Source organism: Kogia breviceps, chromosome 7, assembly GCF_026419965.1.
Source record: "Kogia breviceps isolate mKogBre1 chromosome 7, mKogBre1 haplotype 1, whole genome shotgun sequence".
Classification (NCBI taxonomy): domain Eukaryota; kingdom Metazoa; phylum Chordata; class Mammalia; order Artiodactyla; family Physeteridae; genus Kogia; species Kogia breviceps.
This window is the reverse complement of record NC_081316.1, coordinates 36,748,400-36,769,297: the sequence shown is the minus strand read 5'-3', so window position 1 is coordinate 36,769,297 and position 20,898 is coordinate 36,748,400. Positions and strand designations below refer to the sequence as shown.

At 47.3% G+C, this 20,898-nt stretch overlaps 1 protein-coding gene across 12 annotated transcripts in view; it reads left to right on the top strand.

The window, feature by feature from the left end:
- NAV2 (neuron navigator 2) overlaps nt 1-20,898 on the top strand; it is a 764,629-nt gene that overhangs the window by 589,974 nt on the left and 153,757 nt on the right. For all 12 annotated transcript variants that reach the window (XR_010841345.1, XM_067038097.1, XM_067038101.1 and 9 more), the window contains 4 exons: nt 374-1,469; nt 6,458-6,570; nt 12,156-12,264; nt 14,538-14,927. Coding sequence is in view for 11 of the 12 variants with exons in the window: in XM_067038097.1 (XP_066894198.1) it covers nt 374-1,469; nt 6,458-6,570; nt 12,156-12,264; nt 14,538-14,927 (1,708 nt within the window). In the remaining variant the exon portion in view is untranslated. The remainder of the gene's footprint in view (nt 1-373; nt 1,470-6,457; nt 6,571-12,155; nt 12,265-14,537; nt 14,928-20,898) is intronic.

Below are 20,898 nucleotides of genomic sequence, written 5' to 3'. Positions count from 1 at the left end.
TTGTGGGTTGAGTCATTCAAAACAGGAGATGTTTCCTACATCATTCCTACACCATCAGAGCGGTGATGCAGATTTTTGTTTTCCGGTAAACATATGTGCTTAATATTGCCTCGTGCGTGTTGATGTTAAGATCAGCATGCATTCACACAGCATGCACCAAAAGGTGACAAGGGGGGCATGTGAATAGCGCGTGAATAGGAGAAAGTCAAGGTAGAGTTTAAATTCAACCATAGGTAACGCACGAAGCAGGTAATGGAGCTGCGCAGCATCTGGGTTGGAGCGATTGGCCGTGTAGCCATGGCCGATGCCCCCTCGTGATCAGTGCAGATCCGTGGGTGTGATTCAGGTCTCCTTCTCTTCCCTGTCTCTGCAGAGCCTTTGGCGAGTCCGGCCCCCTCCCACCCCGGAATGAGCGAAGATGCACCTGCTGCTTTGGAGGGCGGCGGCTGCGCCCCTGCTAATTGCGGCGCCTCCTCTGCCATCCCCCAGCCCGGCACGGCCTCCAAGCCCTGGCGTAGCAAGTCGGTCAGTGTGAAGCACAGCGCCACGGCTGCCACGCTCGCGGTCAAGCCTCCTGCACCCGAGGCCCCCAGGCCCACCCCCGAAGCCCTGAAGCCAGCCCCCAACAATCAGAGGTCCATGCTGGAAAAACTGAAACTCTTCAACAGCAAGGGAGCTTCCAAGGTGGGTGAGGGCCCTGGGTCACGGGACACAAGCTGCGAGCGGCTGGAGATCCTGCCCAGCTTCGAAGAGAGCGAAGAGATGGAGGCCGGCGGTCGCCCACTGTCCGCGGCGGGCCCCACCTCCAACAGCCCCAAGATCGCGCTCAAGGGCATTGCCCAGAGAACTTTCAGCCGGGCGCTGACCAACAAGAAGAGTTCCCCGAAAGGCGGCGAGAAGGAAAAGGAGAGACAGCAGCGGGAGAAGGAGAAGGAGAAAAGCAAGGACCTCGCCAAGAGAGCCTCGGTGACAGAGAGGCCGGACCTCAAGGAGGGGCCGAGAGAAGACCTCAGCGGGGTGGCGGTGACCGAGATGCCAAAAAAGTCCTCCAAGATCGCCAGCTTCATCCCCAAAGGGGGGAAGCTCAACAGTGCCAAGAAGGAGGCCCCGGCCCCTTCCCACAGTGGGATACCAAAACCAGGAATGAAGAGCATGCCCGGGAAATCCCCAAGTGCCCCCGCGCCTTCCAAGGATGGGGAGCGGAGCCGGGGTGGGAAGCCGAGCTCGGGGCTCCCCCAGCAGAAGCCCCAGCTGGACGGCAGACACTCTAGTTCCTCCTCCAGCCTGGCATCCTCGGAAGGCAAAGCCCCAGGAGGGGCCACCCTGAATCACAGCATCAGCAGCCAGACTGTCAGTGGGTCCATCGGGACCGCCCAGACCACGGGAAGCAATACTGTCAGCGTCCAGCTACCTCAGCCCCAGCAATACAGCCACCCCAACACTGCCACGGTGGCGCCTTTCCTGTACAGGTAGGAGCGGCTGCCCCCCTGCCCCGCCGGGGCCCGTGGGCGAAGGAGCCTTGCTGGTGGATTCTGGGTCTCCGAGGGTAGGGGTCGGGACTGCTACCCGGGAACATTGAGGCAGACAGCCCAGGTGCCGCGTGACCAGTGTGCTTGAGGGACAGTTAATTCAGCAGCGCTGGTGGGGGGGGGGGAGGTCAGGAAGCTAAAGAGTGGAAGTAAAATGTGAGCTGAGCCTGGGATGAGGAGGGGCTCAGGCACATGGGGACCCAGGGGCTTTGCAGAGGCGGCAGCAGCAAGAGCAGAAGCTAGGAGGGTGGTTTGCTATCACTCGACGGGCTCCAACATCAGTCCTCAGGCATCCTGAATGTACTTGAAACAATGAAAACCACAAAACCACCTTGCTGAGTAACGGAGACTTCTCACAGAGGTGCTTATCTTAAAATTCCAGATCCTCATGGTTTCTTACCCCATCACGCGTATTAAATATTTTTTCTTTTCTTTTTTTTTTTTTTTTTTTAATTAAAAAAAGGTGTTTTTTTTTTGGCTGTGCGGTGTGGCTTGTAGGTTCCCAACCAGGGACTGAACCTGGGCCACGGCAGTGAAAGCCCAGAATCCTAACCACTAGGCCACTAGGGAATTCCTTAAATATTTTTTCGGTCCCTGCTGTGTGCTGGGAGAACAGGATGAGGAAGAAGGGTAGCCGTAAGGAGGGACTGGTCCTAGAGGAACCAAGGAAACCCGGGTTGTATTTGGGGAGACAAGCCTGGGTGTTTGCGTCTGTCCGTTATCGGTCCCTCGGTCTGTCTGTCTCTGATGGCACATCCACAGCACCACGGGAGACCACGTGGAGCCAGGTGCTGTTGTTCTGGATGGTTCTGGCCTACGAGAGCCTCTGGTTGCACCACACACCTGTACAGGATGGAGGACACTGGCTCCGGGTGATGCTGGATGCATGGGATGAGTCCTCTCCGGGCAGATGCGAGGCTCTCAGCCCTCCTCTTGGGGGTTCCCAGAACCTTGTTCACAGTGCTCGACTTGATCCTGTGCTCGAGATGTGCAGGGCAGTGGGCGGGCCACCCTGCACAGCTGAGTGACAACTAATACCTCTCCACAGCACAAGGGGACCGATGGTTGAATGTCATAGTCTGGGCACTTACTTTACAGTTTCTACCCTAAGTATATACACAATCACAGCTGTACACACACACTCATACACCTATAGTGTGGATGCACTTCAGGGACAGTCACACGTAAGTAGGGACACAAGTACACATTCATACATAAAATGCAAATACACATATTCACACGTGTATTTACATACCTGTTCATATGCACAGACTCAGGCCCATGCTTTCAGCTTCCTCTGTTTACATGGTTCCCCAAAGAATTAGATATTTCCTTTATTTCTGCCTGAGGTGAGTTCCAGTAGGTTCTGTCACCATTCCTGCCAAGAGCTGATAGAAAGTCTGGTTCAAGCGATTGATTTCAGAGTCAAGCCCGCAGCATCCAGCCTGTGAGGGAACGTCAGGCTTCTGAGGAGAAGTTCTTTGCTTTTCATTGCTTACCCACCCCTTCATTGAGGGTCACGCCAGACCTTTTTAATGGGAGGTGGTCACCTTTGTATTCAGTCAAGTCATCAGCTCAGCTAACAGTCCTGAGAAGGGTGCCAAGGCTTAGGTAATGACTCAGCACTTGCTTCCATGCTCAGCTTTTTATACAACTGTTCTCTGAACCGTGGAGGCAACTGAATTGCTTGCCGTGAAATTTTTATCATGGCAGTCACACGAATAGTCTTGAGGTGATGCATATTCAAGCGACTGTTCCCAGATTCTTGATCTGCGTTTTCAGAATCAAAATACGTGACTGTCTGATCAGATCATCAGTCTCACCCCCGCTCCTTTTTTTTCTGGCTGTAATTATTTGAACGATTCTAAAACGTTTAACCTTTTTAAAAAATATTTCAAGATTTTTCAATGAGAGGAAAAGCTCTTAATGATAAAGAGCAAATGTCTGACAAATAGGAGGAAGGAGAAAACGTCACATGTGTCTGTCAAGCTGAGACTTAGTGTTTATGCTCACCCTCTGTGATGTTCTTCTGTCTCCTCTGAGGTGCCTTTCCTCTAGGTGAGCCGAGTAGGAGGATGGAAAGAAGAGAACTGGGATAGGAGTCAGGATGCCTGGACTCTGCCCTTTATTCGCTTGTGAGTCCCTGGTTGGCCTTGGGACCTGGCTGCAGGCATAGCTGTTGAGTATGCACCACGCGAGTGCAGAGACCCAGCTCATTTAATCACTCTCGCAACTCCATGAGCTGGCTACCCTTTTAATCCCTGTTCTGAAGGTGAGCAAACTGAGGCCTAGAGTATTTAAGTAACTTGCACTAGGTCAAAGAACTGAGAGCCAGAAAGCTAGTGTCTAAAGCCACGTCTGTCCCTTTAAGAGGGGCCAAGTGCTTAACCACGAAACCACTGTGACTCTAAATCACTGCCTCGCTTTGAGCCTCATCTGTAAAGTGAGGAGATGGGGCTAGATTAGAGGATTTGAGGAAATGGTTTAGGCTCCCTTTGTGCTCTGAGATGCTCTCTCTCAAGTTTGTAGCTCACTGTATATGCCTTACAGCGCTTCCCCCAGAACCTCTCCACGTTAGTGATGGTACCAAGGGAAGAAAAGGAAGATAAATCACTTGTGAAAAATAACTCTGAATGAATCATAGTTACCGATTCAGAAGGCACACTGGACACCTCTGTTGCTTTACACTTTACTGCTTTTATGTTGTCTCACCTGTGATTTTTGTAGCAGCCAGGGGAGGTCGCTGTCCTAATCCCCGCTTGAGGGCCAGACGCTCAACGAGGTGCAGTGACTTACTGAGATGTGCATGGCTCTCAAGTTACAGACTCCACACTGCAGCCAGCTCAGTGTTGAGACTCCAAGTCTAATGTTCCTTCTAGCACCCAGCACTGTTCTAGACTTAAAAACATCTCATTTATCCGTTCAGCACACCCTGCCTGAGTGCCTGCTTGGCATGTGAGTTGGAACAGATCGTGTTCTCATGTGCAGGCATCAAAAGAGCCAGTCTTAGCCTTCAGAGAGCTCTTAATCGAGTGTAGGAAAGATTTATCCATTAGATCGTATTGTAATAAGTAGGCATCAGGAGAATAGAGATATACGAGAGGTGGAGCCATCTGCTGGCCAAGGACTGGGGAAGACTTCCAGGCCAAGATGACATGGGGACTGTGCCTGAAAGGTAGATTAGGAGCAAACTAAGGAAGAAAGAGGAAAAGAGCCTTTGGGCAGAGGGCCCAATGACTACAAAGACAAAACTTAAGGACGGGGTATGATCTGGGAATGGAGAGAAGCCACATGTGGGTGTGGAGCACAGGGCAGGGCTGTGTGTAAAGGGCAGCAGTGGCAGGAGACAGGGCTGGAAAGGAAGGAAGGCAGAATCCCACGATGTAGGACACCTATCACAATTACGACTTTAGACCTTATTCTGTGGGCAACGGGAAACCATCGGAGCTCTTTAATCAGAAGGTGACAGGATCACATGGGCATCACCGAGATCAGTGCAGGACAGAATGGGGAGTGGACCAGACCTAGGAACAGTCTAGAACAGAAGTCACGGTTCACGTGCCTGCTTGGCTCCACAAAGGTGATACAAATGAAGGGTTCAGGGTGAGTGGGACTCTGGTAGAGGGAACCCCACGCCTCTCTAGAGGGGGCCGCCACAACATGTCACCAGCAGGTGGCGCCCTGTGAGAATGTGAGCTCGGTCCTTCCAGACTTCTTTTTACTGGGAGAAGGCAGACATCCAGAATTTTTGTGAAATCTCCCCATTTTTAAATGTGGAAATGAATTCAGAAGCTTTAAAAAAAATACTGTGGAGACCAATAAGAATCAGTCTGTGGGCTGCTTTCTGTACATGGCTGTCTCTGGCAACCTGTAGTCTGGAGGCAGCGTACCTGTTCACAAAGTGCTTCTAGGGCCTGGGCAGAGATGACGAGAGCTTGGATTCTGTTCAAGGGAAGGAGAGGAACACTGAGAGCATGAAAATCCTTTAAAGGTCGAGATGGCAGGAATGGGGAACCGATGTTATCTGTAGGAGGGCAAAGGGAGGAGCATGGATGGATGATGGCGGGGTTATCAGGACACATCCGCCACAGTCTATTTTAGACAGTTCACATTGCTGGCAAACGCTTCCTTCACAGGGAGTGAAATCTGGTTGAATCAGCTCAGGATGCTAATGAATTAGAAACGTTACACCCATGGTTATGTGCCTGAGCATAATTATACGTTTGCATGGCACGCCAAAATAAGTAGAGGTAATTGTGGCGAGAGCACATGACATGAAGCAGTTGCCTCGATTTGCTTGACACAAAAGGGCACGGAGAAGGTTTGGGGAAGTACAGGTTTCAGTCAGGTGTTGAAATAATGATCAGTGAGAACTTTCATCTCAGAAGCTCTGAGCTCTGAACCAGACCTAGAGGACAAACACACCTGCCTGGCACCCACTCCTGACTGGTTGGACGGTCATCTTCCCAGAGACGGCCGTGTCAGGAGGATGTGGCACGGGGGGCCCTGGGGGCTGTCAATGGAGTCACGGAGTCACCTTCATGCTTGGCTTGCTGGCATCTCTGGTTACTTAGAAGTGGCTCTTCGGCCCATGTTAAACCACCCAAACCATCCAGTACTCGCCAGCCTTTTTCTGGCTAGACCCAGCTCCCCGAAGGGGGTGCAGAGAAGCGTTCTCCAGTGAAGGATTGCAGACCCTTCATTTGGGTGATGAATATTTCATGTTTTGCAGTTCGGTGGCTCTCTCTGTTTCTAGGACCTTGCTCCATGTGCACCGGTGAATTATTTAGCGTCTCTCTGCTGGTCTGCTCTGTTCTAAAGCTTCTTGCCAAAGGAGGGGATAGTTGGGGCTGTGGTCGGGGCACGGTGGTCCGGATGTGCTAGTTACCCCTTGTGACAAGCGTGTCTGCTCTGGTTTGTGTGTGAAGGTCCCAGACAGACACCGAAGGGAATGTTACTGCCGAGTCCAGCTCAGGGGGTGTGACCGTGGAGCCGAGCCACTACAGCAAGAGTGGACAGCCTGCCCTGGAGGAACTCACTGGTGAGTTTGGCGCCTGGAAATTCCGTGTCTCTCGGGGGTGAGACCTCCCGTGCAACCATCTGCTGGAAGGTCCCGAACCCAGCTTGATGTGAAGTTGCTTCACTGTTGCCTTGATTGATGAGCCAAACAAACTGATTGTCTTACTACCTTCCTTCTCTTTCTTCTCCTTCTCTCATGATCTACTCCCTCCTCCCCAGAATTTTAAATAAGTCTTTTACCTATTGGCCATATTCTGTTTTAAGGTATGCTCCTCTTCACTCATGTAGGGGCTCTGGGCTGCTCGGATACTTCACTTTGAATCTCCTTGTTCACTCTTCAGATAGAGTTGCCTTACAAAAAGACTTGGAACTCTAAAATGTATTGACTTTTTCAAATTTCCTTTAAGAAGCACTGATGAAAATTGTTCTGAGCACCCTTGGAACAGTTGGAAAGAAGATTTCAGCACGCTTCTTTTACCAGAAACAAAAACAAATCTAAATTTTATTTAAATATAACCCAGACAAGGATGATTAAAGGGATATTATATCATATAAAAACATAAAATCTGCAATTGTCATATAGTTAATTCCACAAATATTTATTAGTGTTATACTGTCACATTCTTAATTTAAAGAAAAAAAGGTAGCATCAGAATTAGAATTCCTACTGCAGTGTATTCCGAGCTACCACCTTCTCTGTCCCTTGTCCCCTCTTCCCAGCTCTGTGCCCTGGGTTCCAGCAACTTCTAACCAGGGAAGAGAGTGGTAAACCACATATTTAGCAGTGGCTGAGTTATTCTTCGCATATCTTACCACTTCCAGAGTTGGCTTAAAAATTGAATCCATGTTTAAAATCCATTTATTAGACTAAATATCCATGACCCCACCATATTAATAGCCCCATTACAGCTGTGGAGTTGGTCTGCAGCCCACACGATCGACTCTTATAACCCGTTTGACCATTAGCTCTGAGTATTAATTTCAGAGGATCTGAGTGATTTCACTCTTTCCTTCTTGTTCTGCTGCCTGGGCACAGTGATGGGGCAGAGAGGTTTCAGGCCATTTGTAAGTGATCCATCTTACAGTGGTTTAGGGCCCCATTTAGTGGTTTGGGATTGATTTTATGTTTCCTTCTCTCCCAAGTTTTAGCTCCCCTGCATATGAGGACATGGATAGTGCAGGAAAAGGGCCAGCTCTCAGGAGAAGGGTGTGGAGTTTAATTACTACTCAGGTCTCCACACACATTCCAGATTGTGTTCGTATGTGCAGGCATCAAAAGAGCCAGGCCGGTGATTCAGAGGCCGGCATGGATCAGAAGTGTGACTTGTGGAGGGGTCGTGGCAGACATTGGGGCTCGGTGAAATTCACATCTGAAAAGCAAAAGCGGCAGCCGGAAAACGTTCCACATAACAGTTAAATCCCACAGGGACAGATGGCACAGCCTGTGATCTTTGCACTCCTTTATCTTTTTCTCCCCATGTCTCCTGTGCATCAGGACAGTAAACCAAGTGAGAGCTCAGAAAACCTGAGATGCTGTCGGTTTGGGGACCAGAACTGTGTGGCCAGTCATGCCTGATCAAGCACCCTTTGGTGTAAAGTCAAACGATGTTAGTTGCTAAGGAAAATACCTGAATTAGGGTGACTTGTCTTTACATTCAAGTAGTGGAACTCACATGGGCGGCTGTAACACATGCGGCTGTACAGTTAATAATTTTATGGAGACACTACATAGTAGCTTGTATGTATGAGGTTGAATTCAGCTTATGTACAGCCGATCCCTTGAAATGACAACAAACGGGTGTATTTAGGAATGGACATTTACGAGACTATTTGATCAATTGCTAACTTCCTCCCCCTCACTTATGCAAGTAGGTGGATTTTCCCATGGTGCTCTGTCATTTACAGAATGTTACACGTGAGTCCTGCATCTCAGATTGTAACGTTAGAAGGAGCAACATCCACTTATTATGCAGTCCATGAATCCTTTCGATCATTCATTGATGAATTGTCTTTCAGTCTCCACTGGAATACTTCTTGTGATGGAAAGTCTATTCCTTCATGAGGCAGCCCTTCCATATTTTATTGGCGTTAAGTAGTAATAGAGTCTTTTATCCTTACCTTTCTAAATCACTGGATATAATCCAGCCTCACAGACAATTTCCATTCTTTTCCATGTAGCAGCGTGTCCCTTAGCCTCCCTCTTCCAAGTAAAAATCCCCGGTTCCATCCATGTTTCTCATGTAACACCCTGACAGCCTCACCTCTGCTTTATTTGGTCAGAATATGGTGTTCTCTCCATCATGGCCAGTGGCTTGAGGGAGGACTGCCCTTGGTAGATGCAGGAGAGCCACAGGTATACATGGAATAGTTCATTCCGTTTTTAATTTCTCTGTTTACGGGCTTTAAGGGCCCAGCCATTTCCACCAGGGCATGGCTGTGTGTTTATTTTGTTCAGGCTATGGGTTGGTAGGGAGATCTTACATTAAGGCCATCTTCTAAGCAGGTAGAATTGGCAGTTCAGAACATGATCATCTGAGCAAGGCAGGTGGATTACTGGTTTGTGTTTCTATGTTTGCTCTTGGAATCTGTGTATGTAGAGCTCCGAGAGGAGCAGATATTTCCTAGTCGGACCCCTCAGAGGGACGCAGGACACTCAGATTCAACGAGCCCTCATTTTATGCCGGGCATATCATGTGTCATCTCATCTGATCCTCCTAACCTTGAGGGAAGGGGTTTTATCCCCATTTGACAAATGACATTCAGAGAGAATAAGTGACTTGCCTGAGGTCAAGTGGCTGGTAAGTGGCAGTGCCGTGATTCAAACCTTTATCTGTTGGAATGCAAAAGCTATCCTTTTTCTTCAGCCCTACGTTGACCAAACATCCTGTGGACAATAAATATTTCTTGAGCATCTATAGATTCTTGTGAGGTTATCAAAAATAAAGGTGAGATACCACTCCATATCAAAGATATTTGAATTTCTAAAGGAGAGTTAATAGGCAAATGTATCATTCATAGAGACATGGATAAATACAGGCATACCTTGGAGATATTGCAGGTTTGGTTCCAGACCACTGCAGTAAAGCAAATATTGCAGTAATGCAAGACACACCGAGTTTCTGGCTTCCCAGTGCATATAAAAGCTCTGTTTACACTACACCGTAGCCTGTTAAGTGTGCGGTAGCGTTATGTCTAAAGAAAACAACGTACAGGACTTCCCTGGTGGCGCAGTGGTTAAGAATCCGCCTGCCAACGCAGGGGACACGGGTTCGAGCCCTAGTCCGGGAAGATCCCACATGCCGTGGAGCAACTAAGCCCGTGCGCCCCAACTACTGAGCCTGCGCTCTAGAGCCCGTGAGCCACAACTACTGAACCCACATGCCACAAATACTGAAGCCCACTCTCCTAGAGCCTGTGCTCCACAACGAGAGAAGCCACTGCACTGAGAAGCCCGCACACCGCAACAAAGAGTAGCCCCCGCTCGCTGCAACTAGAGAAAGCCCGTGTGCAGCAAATGAAGGCCCAACACAGCCACAAATAAATTAATTAAAAAGAGAAAAGAAAAAAGAAAACGATGTGCATGTCTTAATTGAAAAATACTTTATTGCTAAAAAATGCTAACCATCATCTGAGCCTTCAGTGAGTCATAATTTTTTTGCTGGTGGAGAGTTTGAAATATTGGGAGAATTACCAAAATGTGACACAGAGACACAAAGTGAGCAAATGCTGTTAGAAAAATGGCGCCGATAGGCTTGCTTGATGCAGGGTAGCCACAAACCTTCAATTCATAAAAATCATAATGCCCTTGAAGCACAAAAAGCTAAGCACGATAAAACAAGGTATGCCTATAAATGTAGTTTTTATACTGTTGTATGTGATTAAGTTAATTAATGAAGGTAATTTGAAAACTGGTGCCTAGACTTAGCTTCTTAATAAATGTTCCCTGCAGAGCCTGGAGCTATCCAAAGGATCAGTACCTTTTTGGCAGCCTTTACACGGATAAAATGTGGTCAAACTGGCAGTAAAAGATATTTAATTGATGGCCCAGGAGATAGATGCAATTACATTCCTCCACGGCCATTAGGGGAAGGTAAAAGAGATATTCATCACTGCTTTTGTTTAAAAACACATACATATATATATATATGTATTTTAAAGAATTGGATGGGAAATGCAGGTTTGACCACTTTTTAGATAGGAGAAAAATGCCTTCCAAATCTCTCTTGGTTAGAAGTGGGAAGAAAATTGAAAACACTGGCATTTTCAAGGATAGAGAGTTTGCTATAGCAGATTATTTCCATATAATCAATCATTTAATCCATTCCCCACCCTCCAGGCACCACCATGCTGAGAATAATCCAAGATCATCTGTCTCAGAAGGAAAGTTAATTCTATGACATTTCTTAGAGAAATGTCTATAAGAAATGCCTGTTGCACTATTAATGACAATTGCTGGAAGTTCTACTTGGTGTCTGCTCTATATCCCACTGGCTGCTGCCCGTGTGTACTAAGTTCTATGTAGAGATTTCTTTAGAAATACTGCTGAGCACTTGAAATAGTCATCAGCTTTTAAAGACCCTTGATTGTGGTCTCCTCAGACTTCCTGAAATTACTCTGAGGGAATGATGGTGATTCCTTTAATCACTATTTTAGTTATTTGGCTTTTCCTCTCCCCCCATAAGCAGCCCAAACTAAACAGAATAGCCAGACAACCCAAAGCGAGGCTTCTCTGAGAGGGGACATGGCTTCCTAGCTTGTGTGTAGCCTGTTTCTCCTGGGATGCTTGTGCCAACTTGGCCTCTCTGGGCCAGGTATTTAGTGGGAAATGTTGCCTGGGGAATGGAAGTCCCTTATCCCCCAGAGAGAAGCCTGAATCTCCTCGAATGCTCCCCTCTCTGCAGCACCAGCTGGCGTGAGTTGAGTGCTTTTGGTGGGTGCCGCGCTCAGGGATCTCCATTTAGTCCCTACAACAGTCCTTTGAGGTCAGCACTGTCACTGTCTTTGTCTAGGACCGTGGAATCTGAAGGATGGAGAGAGAGGGTCAGCACCTACCCCGTGACCACTCAGCCAGGGAGTTACAGGAGCCAGCATTCGTGATAACATAACAAATCGAACAAAGAAAAAGGCAAACCTCTCTCTGGAGGAAAATTCATGATAAATAAGTGCAGATCGTTTAGCCACTACAAATTAACCATCTGTAATGTTGGGCCAGTAGACAGCAGCACCTATCACCCACGGGTGAGAAAACCAAAGGTCCTTCCTGGGCAGGGGTCAGAACTAATGTGTTCGTGGCTTTATTGGAGACAGTGTGAAAATGTGTTTGTCTCAGACTCGGCACTTTGCTTTTCCCACGGGCTAGACTTCACCTGTTGCTGGAGGGACCTGCAGGGACAAGAAAGACCTCTCTCTCTCTTTAGACTTAACACCTTCCTTTGGGCAGCTGTGCATTTATTCATTCATGCATTCGTTCTCAAATCCTTCTCGAGCACCCGTGCTGAACCAGGCCCTGAGCAGGGAACGTGGTTTTGGTCACAGGCGCAATTGCTGTTCCCAAGAATCGCCGCATCTATCTGAGAACTAAAATAGCTTTAACCTTTGTCTCTCCAGGGGAAGATCCAGAGGCTCGGCGACTGCGGACAGTGAAGAACATCGCTGATCTGCGGCAAAATTTGGAGGAGACCATGTCCAGTTTACGGGGAACTCAGGTTACACACAGGTATCTGGAACGTGAATCACTTTCCTGAACCAGCTAGTAACTTGGTGTTCACACGGCTGCTCCTGCCACGGTGTGTTCCCGCCACAAGCCAAGTGATTTGGTTAATAATGGAATAAATAACCTTGATCGCCAAAGGTGCTGGAATTCACCGAGAATGCCATATGGCATGAAGAAGTGTCAGGAGCAAAAATCTGTGGAGACAGATTCCTCCCCAAAGCAGAAAGTTGCTAAATCCATTCCATAGAGGATGTTGCAGACCAGCTGTTTTTAAATTTCCCTTTGCTTGCATTTTCCAAAACGATATGATATTATGCTGTAGAAACGAGCAGGTGAACTGTATTTGACCTGTGTGATAAAGTGAATAACTCGAATTCCTACCCGGTCTTCTGATCCCCAAGCACTCTGTAACGTTGTTAGTCATGCACGTGTATAAAACACGTACAGAAATATTTATAAAAACGTAGGATCATGTTTAAACCATGATTTCGTTAGATGAACTCTAGGATTACACTGGAAACATTTATCAGTTTCTTTTCATTGTTGAGCAAGAAAGTGAAGAGGGTGCAGCCCTGGGACATCCTTCATGATTTGGGCAGAACCAACTTTTGTGGTTTGTGTTTGGCCTTGATGATCAAGATAAAGTTCCGGTTACCCCCGTAAGCTCCCGGGTCTGGGGGGGGGGTCTCCCCTGCTTCTCCAATTTCAGTCTCTTTGATAAATGAATACAGCAAGGAGACTGCTGGGCTCCACCATGGCCAGCAGCTTCGGCAGATTTGGGTTAAGCACTGTGGGTTCTTAAAGAAGACCAGGGCCCGAACCTTAGGAGTTCCCAGTATAAGGAATGTCAGGCAGGCTGCTTCCAGGATCAGAGGGAAACAAAAACAGGTGAGGCACCAAATTGATTCTCCCAGAGAAGAGTCCACTGGGGGTGGCTGGTGATGGCATGGAACCAGGTGCTGGACCCTGCGACTCTTGATTAGCTAAGAAACATCTCTCTTTTCCAGCATCATCATTGAAACTGATTTAATGTAGGTTACAGCAGTTCCGTGGATTTCTTGGCTTGGGCTAGGATGGTGATCATGACAGGAGGGAAATCTTCCATGCTTTCTTCTGCAGGAAAGACTCTCGCTCTCTCTGCTTAGTAAAGAGATCCCAGCCTGTCTCTGCATCTTGATGGTGTGGTGAGACCTGCAGGGCCGGAAAGACAGTGGACTGACTGCAATAGAGTCTTCAGAGGGCCAGGGACGAGCTCCATCTCCTGGCAGTTTCAGGCTCAGCTAGTTTCATGGGTCTCAAGCCCAGGCATTTACCACTCTTTTCTGGCCTTTTGCCACCAGAGTTTGTCATTTTGGACGAAAGGTGGGAGGAGCAAAAGTGTGTGTGTGTAGCGGGGGTGGGGTGGGGACGGCGGGGATAGATATTTCAGGGCCCTCCCCACCTGCTCAGTCTGGAGAGAGCTGAGGATGTGAAAATGGGATCTTAGGACCTTGGGAGTAGACGGGTGCATCCTGCCTTTAGGAAAAGTGAGCTGAGATGCAGCGTCCTAGGATGAATATGCACACAGCTACCTTTATGCCCCATTGTTATTGATCCAGAGTTTTCTACTTCCTTTCCTGGGTTGGAAAGAAGATTCCAGTAGTTAAGACTGTTTATTTAAAGTAATTTTTAGGGGGTATCTTGTACCATGTTTTAGGGGAAAAAATCTGTGCTGGGCTTTTCAGAATGTCACATAGATGTGCAGCTTCGCCTTCATTTTTAACAACAGAGCTACACTGGGTGGTATGTTGGTACCTTTTTTTTTTTTTTAACTTATTTATTTTATTTTTGGCTGCATTGGGTCTTTGTTGCTGTGCACGGGCTTTCTCTAGTTGCAGTGAGAGGGGGCTACTCTTCGTTGTGGTGCACGGGCTTCTCATTGCGGTGGCTTCTCTTGTTGCAGAGCACGGGTTCTAAGCGCGTGGACTTCAGTAGTTGTGGCTCACGGTCTCTAGAGCGCAGGCTCAGTAGTTGTGGCGCACGGGCTTAGTTGCTCCGCGGCATGTGGGATCTTCCCGGACCAGGGCTCGAACCCGTGTCCCCTGCATTGGCAGGCGGATTCTTAACCACTGCGCCACCAGGGAAGCCCAATACCTTAATTTTTGATCCTCTTTTGTATATGGGAACTATTTCATAATTCTAAAAAAAAAAAAAAAAAAAAAAATGAAAGAGAATGTAAACTGCAAAGACTACTAGGCATATTGGGGTTTAACCCAAGGCCGGTTTTATGTTTTTAGCACATTGGAAACCACGTTTGACACCAATGTCACCACGGAGATCAGCGGGCGCAGTATCCTCAGCTTGACGGGCAGGCCCACTCCCCTGTCCTGGAGGCTCGGCCAGTCCAGCCCTCGGCTGCAGGCGGGAGACGCCCCCTCGATGGGCAACGGGTACCCGCCCCGAGCCAACGCCAGCCGCTTCATCAACACCGAGTCGGGCCGCTACATGTACTCTGCCCCCCTGCGGAGGCAGCTGGCCTCCAGGGGCAGCAGCGTCTGCCACGGAGACGTCTCGGACAAGGCAGGAGATGAGATGGACTTGGAGAGCATCAGCATGGACGCCCCCGGCTACATGAGCGACGGGGACGTTCTGAGCAAGAACGTGCGGGCGGACGACATCACGAGCGGGTGAGTACCTGGGCCGCCTCTCTTTTCACGGAGCAGGGGAGGCATGGCCCCTGCCTTCTCTTCTGCGGGGCTTATTAAAGTTCTCTGGGGGAGATCAAACTGCCTTCCCTCATGTCCTGTTCATTTTGAAGGCTGTGTGCCCTGGAGGGGAGCCTTCTGGGCCAAGAGACGCAAGACTTGGTCTGCAGTCCGGGCTTGGCAGTAACTCGCTGGGCAATTCCAGCCAGGCTCCACCGGCAGCCAGAGTGACACTTGACAACAAACCACACTGTGTCAGTCCTTTAAACCAAACCTTATGCCTAGGATAGAATCCAGACTCCTGAGCCTGGCCTACCTGGCCTACAGGATCTGGCCCTTACCTGCCTCTTAGAACTCATTGTCCTGCACTCCCCTTGCTTTTGCTGCCGCAGCTGGTAATTCTGTCCCTCAGTCTCATCAAGCTCTTTCCTGCCTCAGGGCCTTTGCACTGTTTCTCTGCCTCGGTTCTATTGCCCAGATCTATTCCCCTGGTTCCTTCTGGCTGCTCGGCTGGCATCTCTTTGGAGGGGCCCTTCTTGACCCTTCAACTTGAAGTCCTTTATGTGACCTGCCCCAGGCCTAGTTTCCGTCACTGTGTCTTATGCTCATTTGGAAGCTTATCGCTGTTTAAAATTATCCTGAAGATGGGTTTATATTTTATCGTTTCCCTGCCCGTTCCTGCTTGCAACAACAAGTGCCATCATGCAGGGACATTGTCTGGCTTGTTCACCACTGAATCCCCGATGCCTTGTACATGTAGGAGCTTATAAACATTGCTGAATTGGTGAGCACGCGAATCAATGGATGAAGGAGCAGACCCAACCTCCCTGTAACGTGCGAAGTTGAGGCGAGTGATGAGATGATGTCTGAGCCGGGCCGTGACCATGTGTGGCCCAAGGCTTGGCTTCTTGTTTTTGCCACACTTCCAGATCACTATGGAAGCTGAACGAGCATCCGTTTGCTCCCCTTCCTGTGAGTACTTCATCTGTTAACCCGGCTTGCCCAGCAGTCCTTCAAGACCTTCTCCCCCTCTAACATTCTAAGAGATAAAATTACAGATAATAAAACTTAGGCATGGGCTTTCCTGGTGGCGCAGTGGTTGAGAATCCGCCTGCCAATGCAGGGGTCACGGGTTCGGGCCCCAATCTGGGAAGATCCCACATGCCGCGGAGCAACTAAGCCCGTGCGCCACGGCTACTGGGCCTGTGCTCCGCAACAAGAGAGGCCGTGACAGTGAGAGGCCCGTGCACCGCGATGAAGAGTGGCCCCCACTCGCCGCAACTAGAGAAAGCCCTCGCACAGAAATGAAGACCCAGCACAGCCAAAAATAAATAAATAAATTTATTTATTTTTTTAAAAAAAATTAGGCATGATGATCATGTCACTCATTTTCCTGAATGTCATGATCAAGAGCCCCATGGGTGAGTCAGTGTTTTCATAATTTTAACAATAGCTCATTATCCTACTATGTGCCAAGCACTGTGCTAGGTGCTTTCTATATATATTATTTTCTTCTGTCCTCACAGCAGCCCTTTGGGATAGGTGATATCATAATCCCCATCTTCTGGAGGAGTAGACTGAGGCTCAAGAAGGTTAAATAACTTGCCCACGTAGTTAAGCAGAGCCCAGGGCTAGTTCCTTAACCACTGTACTGCCCCATCTTGCCCAGCATTTTATTGCTGTGTTGAAATAGCACAGCTACTTGAGTTTATTTCAAAATTGATTTACGCTTCCCTGGTGGCGCAGTGGTTGAGAGTCCGCCTGCCGATGCAGGGGACACGGGTTCATGTCCCGGTCCGGGAAGATCCCACATGCCACAGAGAGGCTGGGCCCGTGAGCTGTGGCCGCTGAGCCTGCGCGTCCGGAGCGTGTGCTCCGCAGCGGGAGAGGCCACAACAGTGAGAGGCCCGCGTACCGCAAAAAAAAAAAAAAAAAAAAAAATCAATGTCACCAAAAAAAAAAAAAAAATGATTTACTTTTGCTTAGTTCTACCTGTCTTACTAGAAGTGTTCTTTCATTTAATTAGAAGCTTAGAGATAGAGCTGCTTTGGCTTTTTGGCTGTTACTTTTAGAACCATCCCATAGTGAAATCTTCAAAGACAGGAGCCACCAAACCCTTACGGTGTAACATGTTTCTGCTATTATCCAAATGGCTGGGAAAGTTAATGGCCTGATAAATCAAATGATCCAGTTAAATTAGAGCATCATTTTGTGTCTCTAGTTTTACACGAACATGAACACAGTAACATATACCTGTTACTAAAATTACATGTAATTTAATCTTTTATTATTCTTTAGAAGACCGTTGGTATTCAGCATGGCCTCAAGGTATCATTATCACTTCCCACTGTGATATACTACCAAAATACTTTGGGATTATTTTGAGATTTTCATATTTTTTAAGAAAGTTTATTCTCTTGTCAGGTCAGTCTTTTAGTAAATGAAGATGTATTTATTTTTATGTACTACTGACAGTTTCCACAAGGTGGAGACATTGGAACACCGTAAACTGAAGCTTAGTGATGTTACAGTGAGACGTTCCTAGTTTCTTCAGCGATTCAAACCAAAGCCTTTACCCCTGCTAAAAGGCACAGATGTTTACATTTCACTTCCTGCTTTGGGAAGCTTACATTTTTAGCAAGTGAGATAGTGCTTAGAGCAAGTGTAGATAAAAGTGCGGAAATGTAAGCAAACACCCAGTTACTGAAATTGGAGAACTCTGGTCTGTTTCCAACTCCCCCCAGCCCCACCAGTTCCTTTTAATGTAGAAATTTACCTACACAATGAGGAGAGGCAGCCCAGATGGCATTGAGCGCTCCTCCTAGTTGTGACATTGTAGAGTGCTAGTTAAGCATGACTCCACACTGGAAATGCACGCGAGTTTCTGCTTTGAGGCCAAGTTATAGGTTTGCCTGTATGTGCAGAGTTCAGTGCATGCATGCAGTTTAATGTCTTTTGTACTCAATTCTTTTTCCTTTTATAAACATGACAAGGTTGTAGATATTGAATGACTGGTCATTTAGTCTGTACTTCAGAATCTGCCCAATAAGTCATATTGCTGAGGCAGTTGGTGTAGTGGAAAGAAAACAGATACCTGACAAGCTTGAATCCCGCTCTGCCACTGGCAAGCTCTGTAACATTAAGCACGTCATTTAACTTCCCAAAGCCTCAAAGCACTACAGTTAATTTGGTTTTTAACCTTCTACAATTAGATTTCTCTTTGAGGTTGTATCTAATTAGTGGCAAGTATCTGATAAAGACACACAGTTTTCAGACAGGGTGTAGATGTCTTACCAACCTCAAAGGTCCCGGCACTTGGAAACAATGAAATGATCACAGTTTTCATCCAGATGTTTGTTTGGCTTAGTGGAAACAGCCTCGATGTATGAGTAATATAGAAATCAGTATTGAGGCTCTTTGAGGAAAGTTCTCGTAAAAGTTTACAGCAAGTTTAGTTAGCAAGGCTGAGGTGGAAGTAAATTCTAGCTTCTGAAAATGTATGGCCTTTGTTTTTAAAGTGACGCTGGACCTCAGCTTGGTAGAAGCAGCTGTTTTTTGATGTCTCCAGCTCATTGTCTCCTCTGGATATGATTGCACGAGCACCTGTGTGTATCATTCAGTTCTCCCTAAGGTAGGGCTGAAGTTACTTGATTTCCTTGGAGTTTAGCTAAGGAACTAATGGCACATGCCTTTGGTCTGTGTGTTTGTGTATTTATTAAACCCTTCTATTGCACTTAGTATGTGCCAAGCGTGTCTAAGTATTGTGCAAGAAATCATCTGACCTCACCACTTCATTTTATTAGATTGATAAATTGGGCTTCGGCTATGGTTAGTGGAAAAGGAATTAAAGAAACAGACGAAGATGTCTCTTACCAAGTTTTGATCTGTGAAGCTAATCCATCTACTCATCTAAAAATTCAGGGTGCCATATGGTATAGAGTGAAATTAAAGGCACAGACTTAGTGTCCATATGTTCGGAAAGATTTTTTTTTTTTTTCTTTTCAAAGGAGTCACTGAGTTGTATAATGTTGCAAAGTATGAATATGCCTCCCTTCCTGGAAAAAAAAATGAGCGTTTAAATTTAACATTAGAAGTTTCTACGAGAGCCTTTGATGGCTTCCCATTGCCTGTGGGAATAGATCTCAACTTCTTAACTGAACAAGGGAGGCTGTTTATGGTCTTTCCCTCAGCTGCCCTCCCACCTCCACCCTGTCCACATCCCTCCTCACATACCCCAGCTCCCCAGTGCCCTAGGCTACATGCCATTTGCTACCAAAGGCTGTTTCCTGCAATTGCAAAGCTTTGTGCCACAGGACCTGCCTCTTTCTCCCTGGAATTTCTTTGCCCCCAAGCTTATCTGACTGATTCAAAGAAAAAAAAAAAAAGAAAGAAAAGAAACCAAACAAGCAAACAAAAAAACACCTCCTCTGTGATGCCTTCCTGGACACTCCTAGTCAGTCAGTTAGCTCTGTCTGGTGTATTTCTGGTGGTCTTGGTTCACACCCAACCTTATGTGTGAACCTTTCACTTTGCATGGGGAGTGTTTGAGAGGGAGCTGGATGGTATTGAGGAAAGAATATGGTCTTAAAAGGCAAGCAGATTTGAGATTTAATCTTGGCTCTGCCAAATGAACTGGAACAAGTTTTTAACATTTGGGAATTAGAGATAGAACTTGAAAAACACCCAGCAGAGTCTGGGATGCACAAGAAACATCATGCACAATGTGTGTGTGTGTGTGTGTGTGTGTGTGTGTGTGTGTGTGTGCGCGCGCCTTTCCTCAACCAAACATGGAGCTCCCAGAAGGCAGATAGTGCCCATTATTTGTCTAAACTGAGACTAGCACAAGTAGGAATTTAATAAATATTTTGTGAATGATCTATCCTTCATGCCCACCCTCACAGGACCCTGGGCTTGTATAACTTGCTACCACCAGCTGTGAAAGTCAGTGATTCTATTTACAGAACACCTGGAGAAAATCAATTTAGCCTCTGGTCTTTTTTTTTTTAGTGTGATGCATAGCTCCATCTAGTGGCAAATATAGGGTGTGGTGCTGTGGTTTTGATTGCTTTTGACTCACAGAGTCAAAGTCTTATATTGGTTTAAGACTCAGGGCTGGTGTTATTCAAGGCTGAGAGAATGGAGATTGTAGCAGTTGGATCATCTTTCAAATGTGGTCTGACCAGAAGTCTAGTGCAAGAGAGAACGTGGCGTTGTGAGCAAGCTGGTCTTCAGAGTTGGCTTTTTGATGGCTAAATTCTTCCCTGTTAGGTGTCAGGGATTACTCAACAGATACCACATGTGCCTGCTGGGAGACTTCATCCCTCAGAAGTTGAGGAACCAATCCCTGCTGAATTACTTGTAGCTCCATAAATATGTCATGGCATGTCTTAGCTCAGGCTGCTATAACAAATACCACAGACTGGGTGGCTTAAACAACAGACATTTATTTCTCATGGTTTTGGAGGCAGAAAGTCCATGATCAAGGTACCAGCATGGTTGGGTTCTGGTGAGAGCCCCCTTTGCTGGCTTGCTGTGTCCTCCCAATGCAGAGAGAAGCAGGTCTGGAGTGTCTTCCTCTTCTTCTAAGGGCACTAATCCCATTATGGGGCCCCACCCTGTGACTCATCAAACCCAGTTACCTCCCAGAGGCCCCACCTCCTAATACCATCACATCGGTGGCTGGGGGTTCACCATGGGAATTGGCAGGGGTGAGAGAAGCACAAACATTTAACCATAACAGAGTGTTTCAGGCTTCCGTGTATCATTTGCATGTACAGCACCCTGTGTTGCCTTTCCCATCATTGCCTGCCAGGTCACCCCCTTGAGTAAGCCTTCCCTGATCCTATCCAAACAGAGGTGGTGATTCTTTCTTCTGGGCTCTCATGGTACTTGATGTATTTATAATAACACCGATAGCACTGCATCGGAGTTATTACAAATATATATGTGTGTA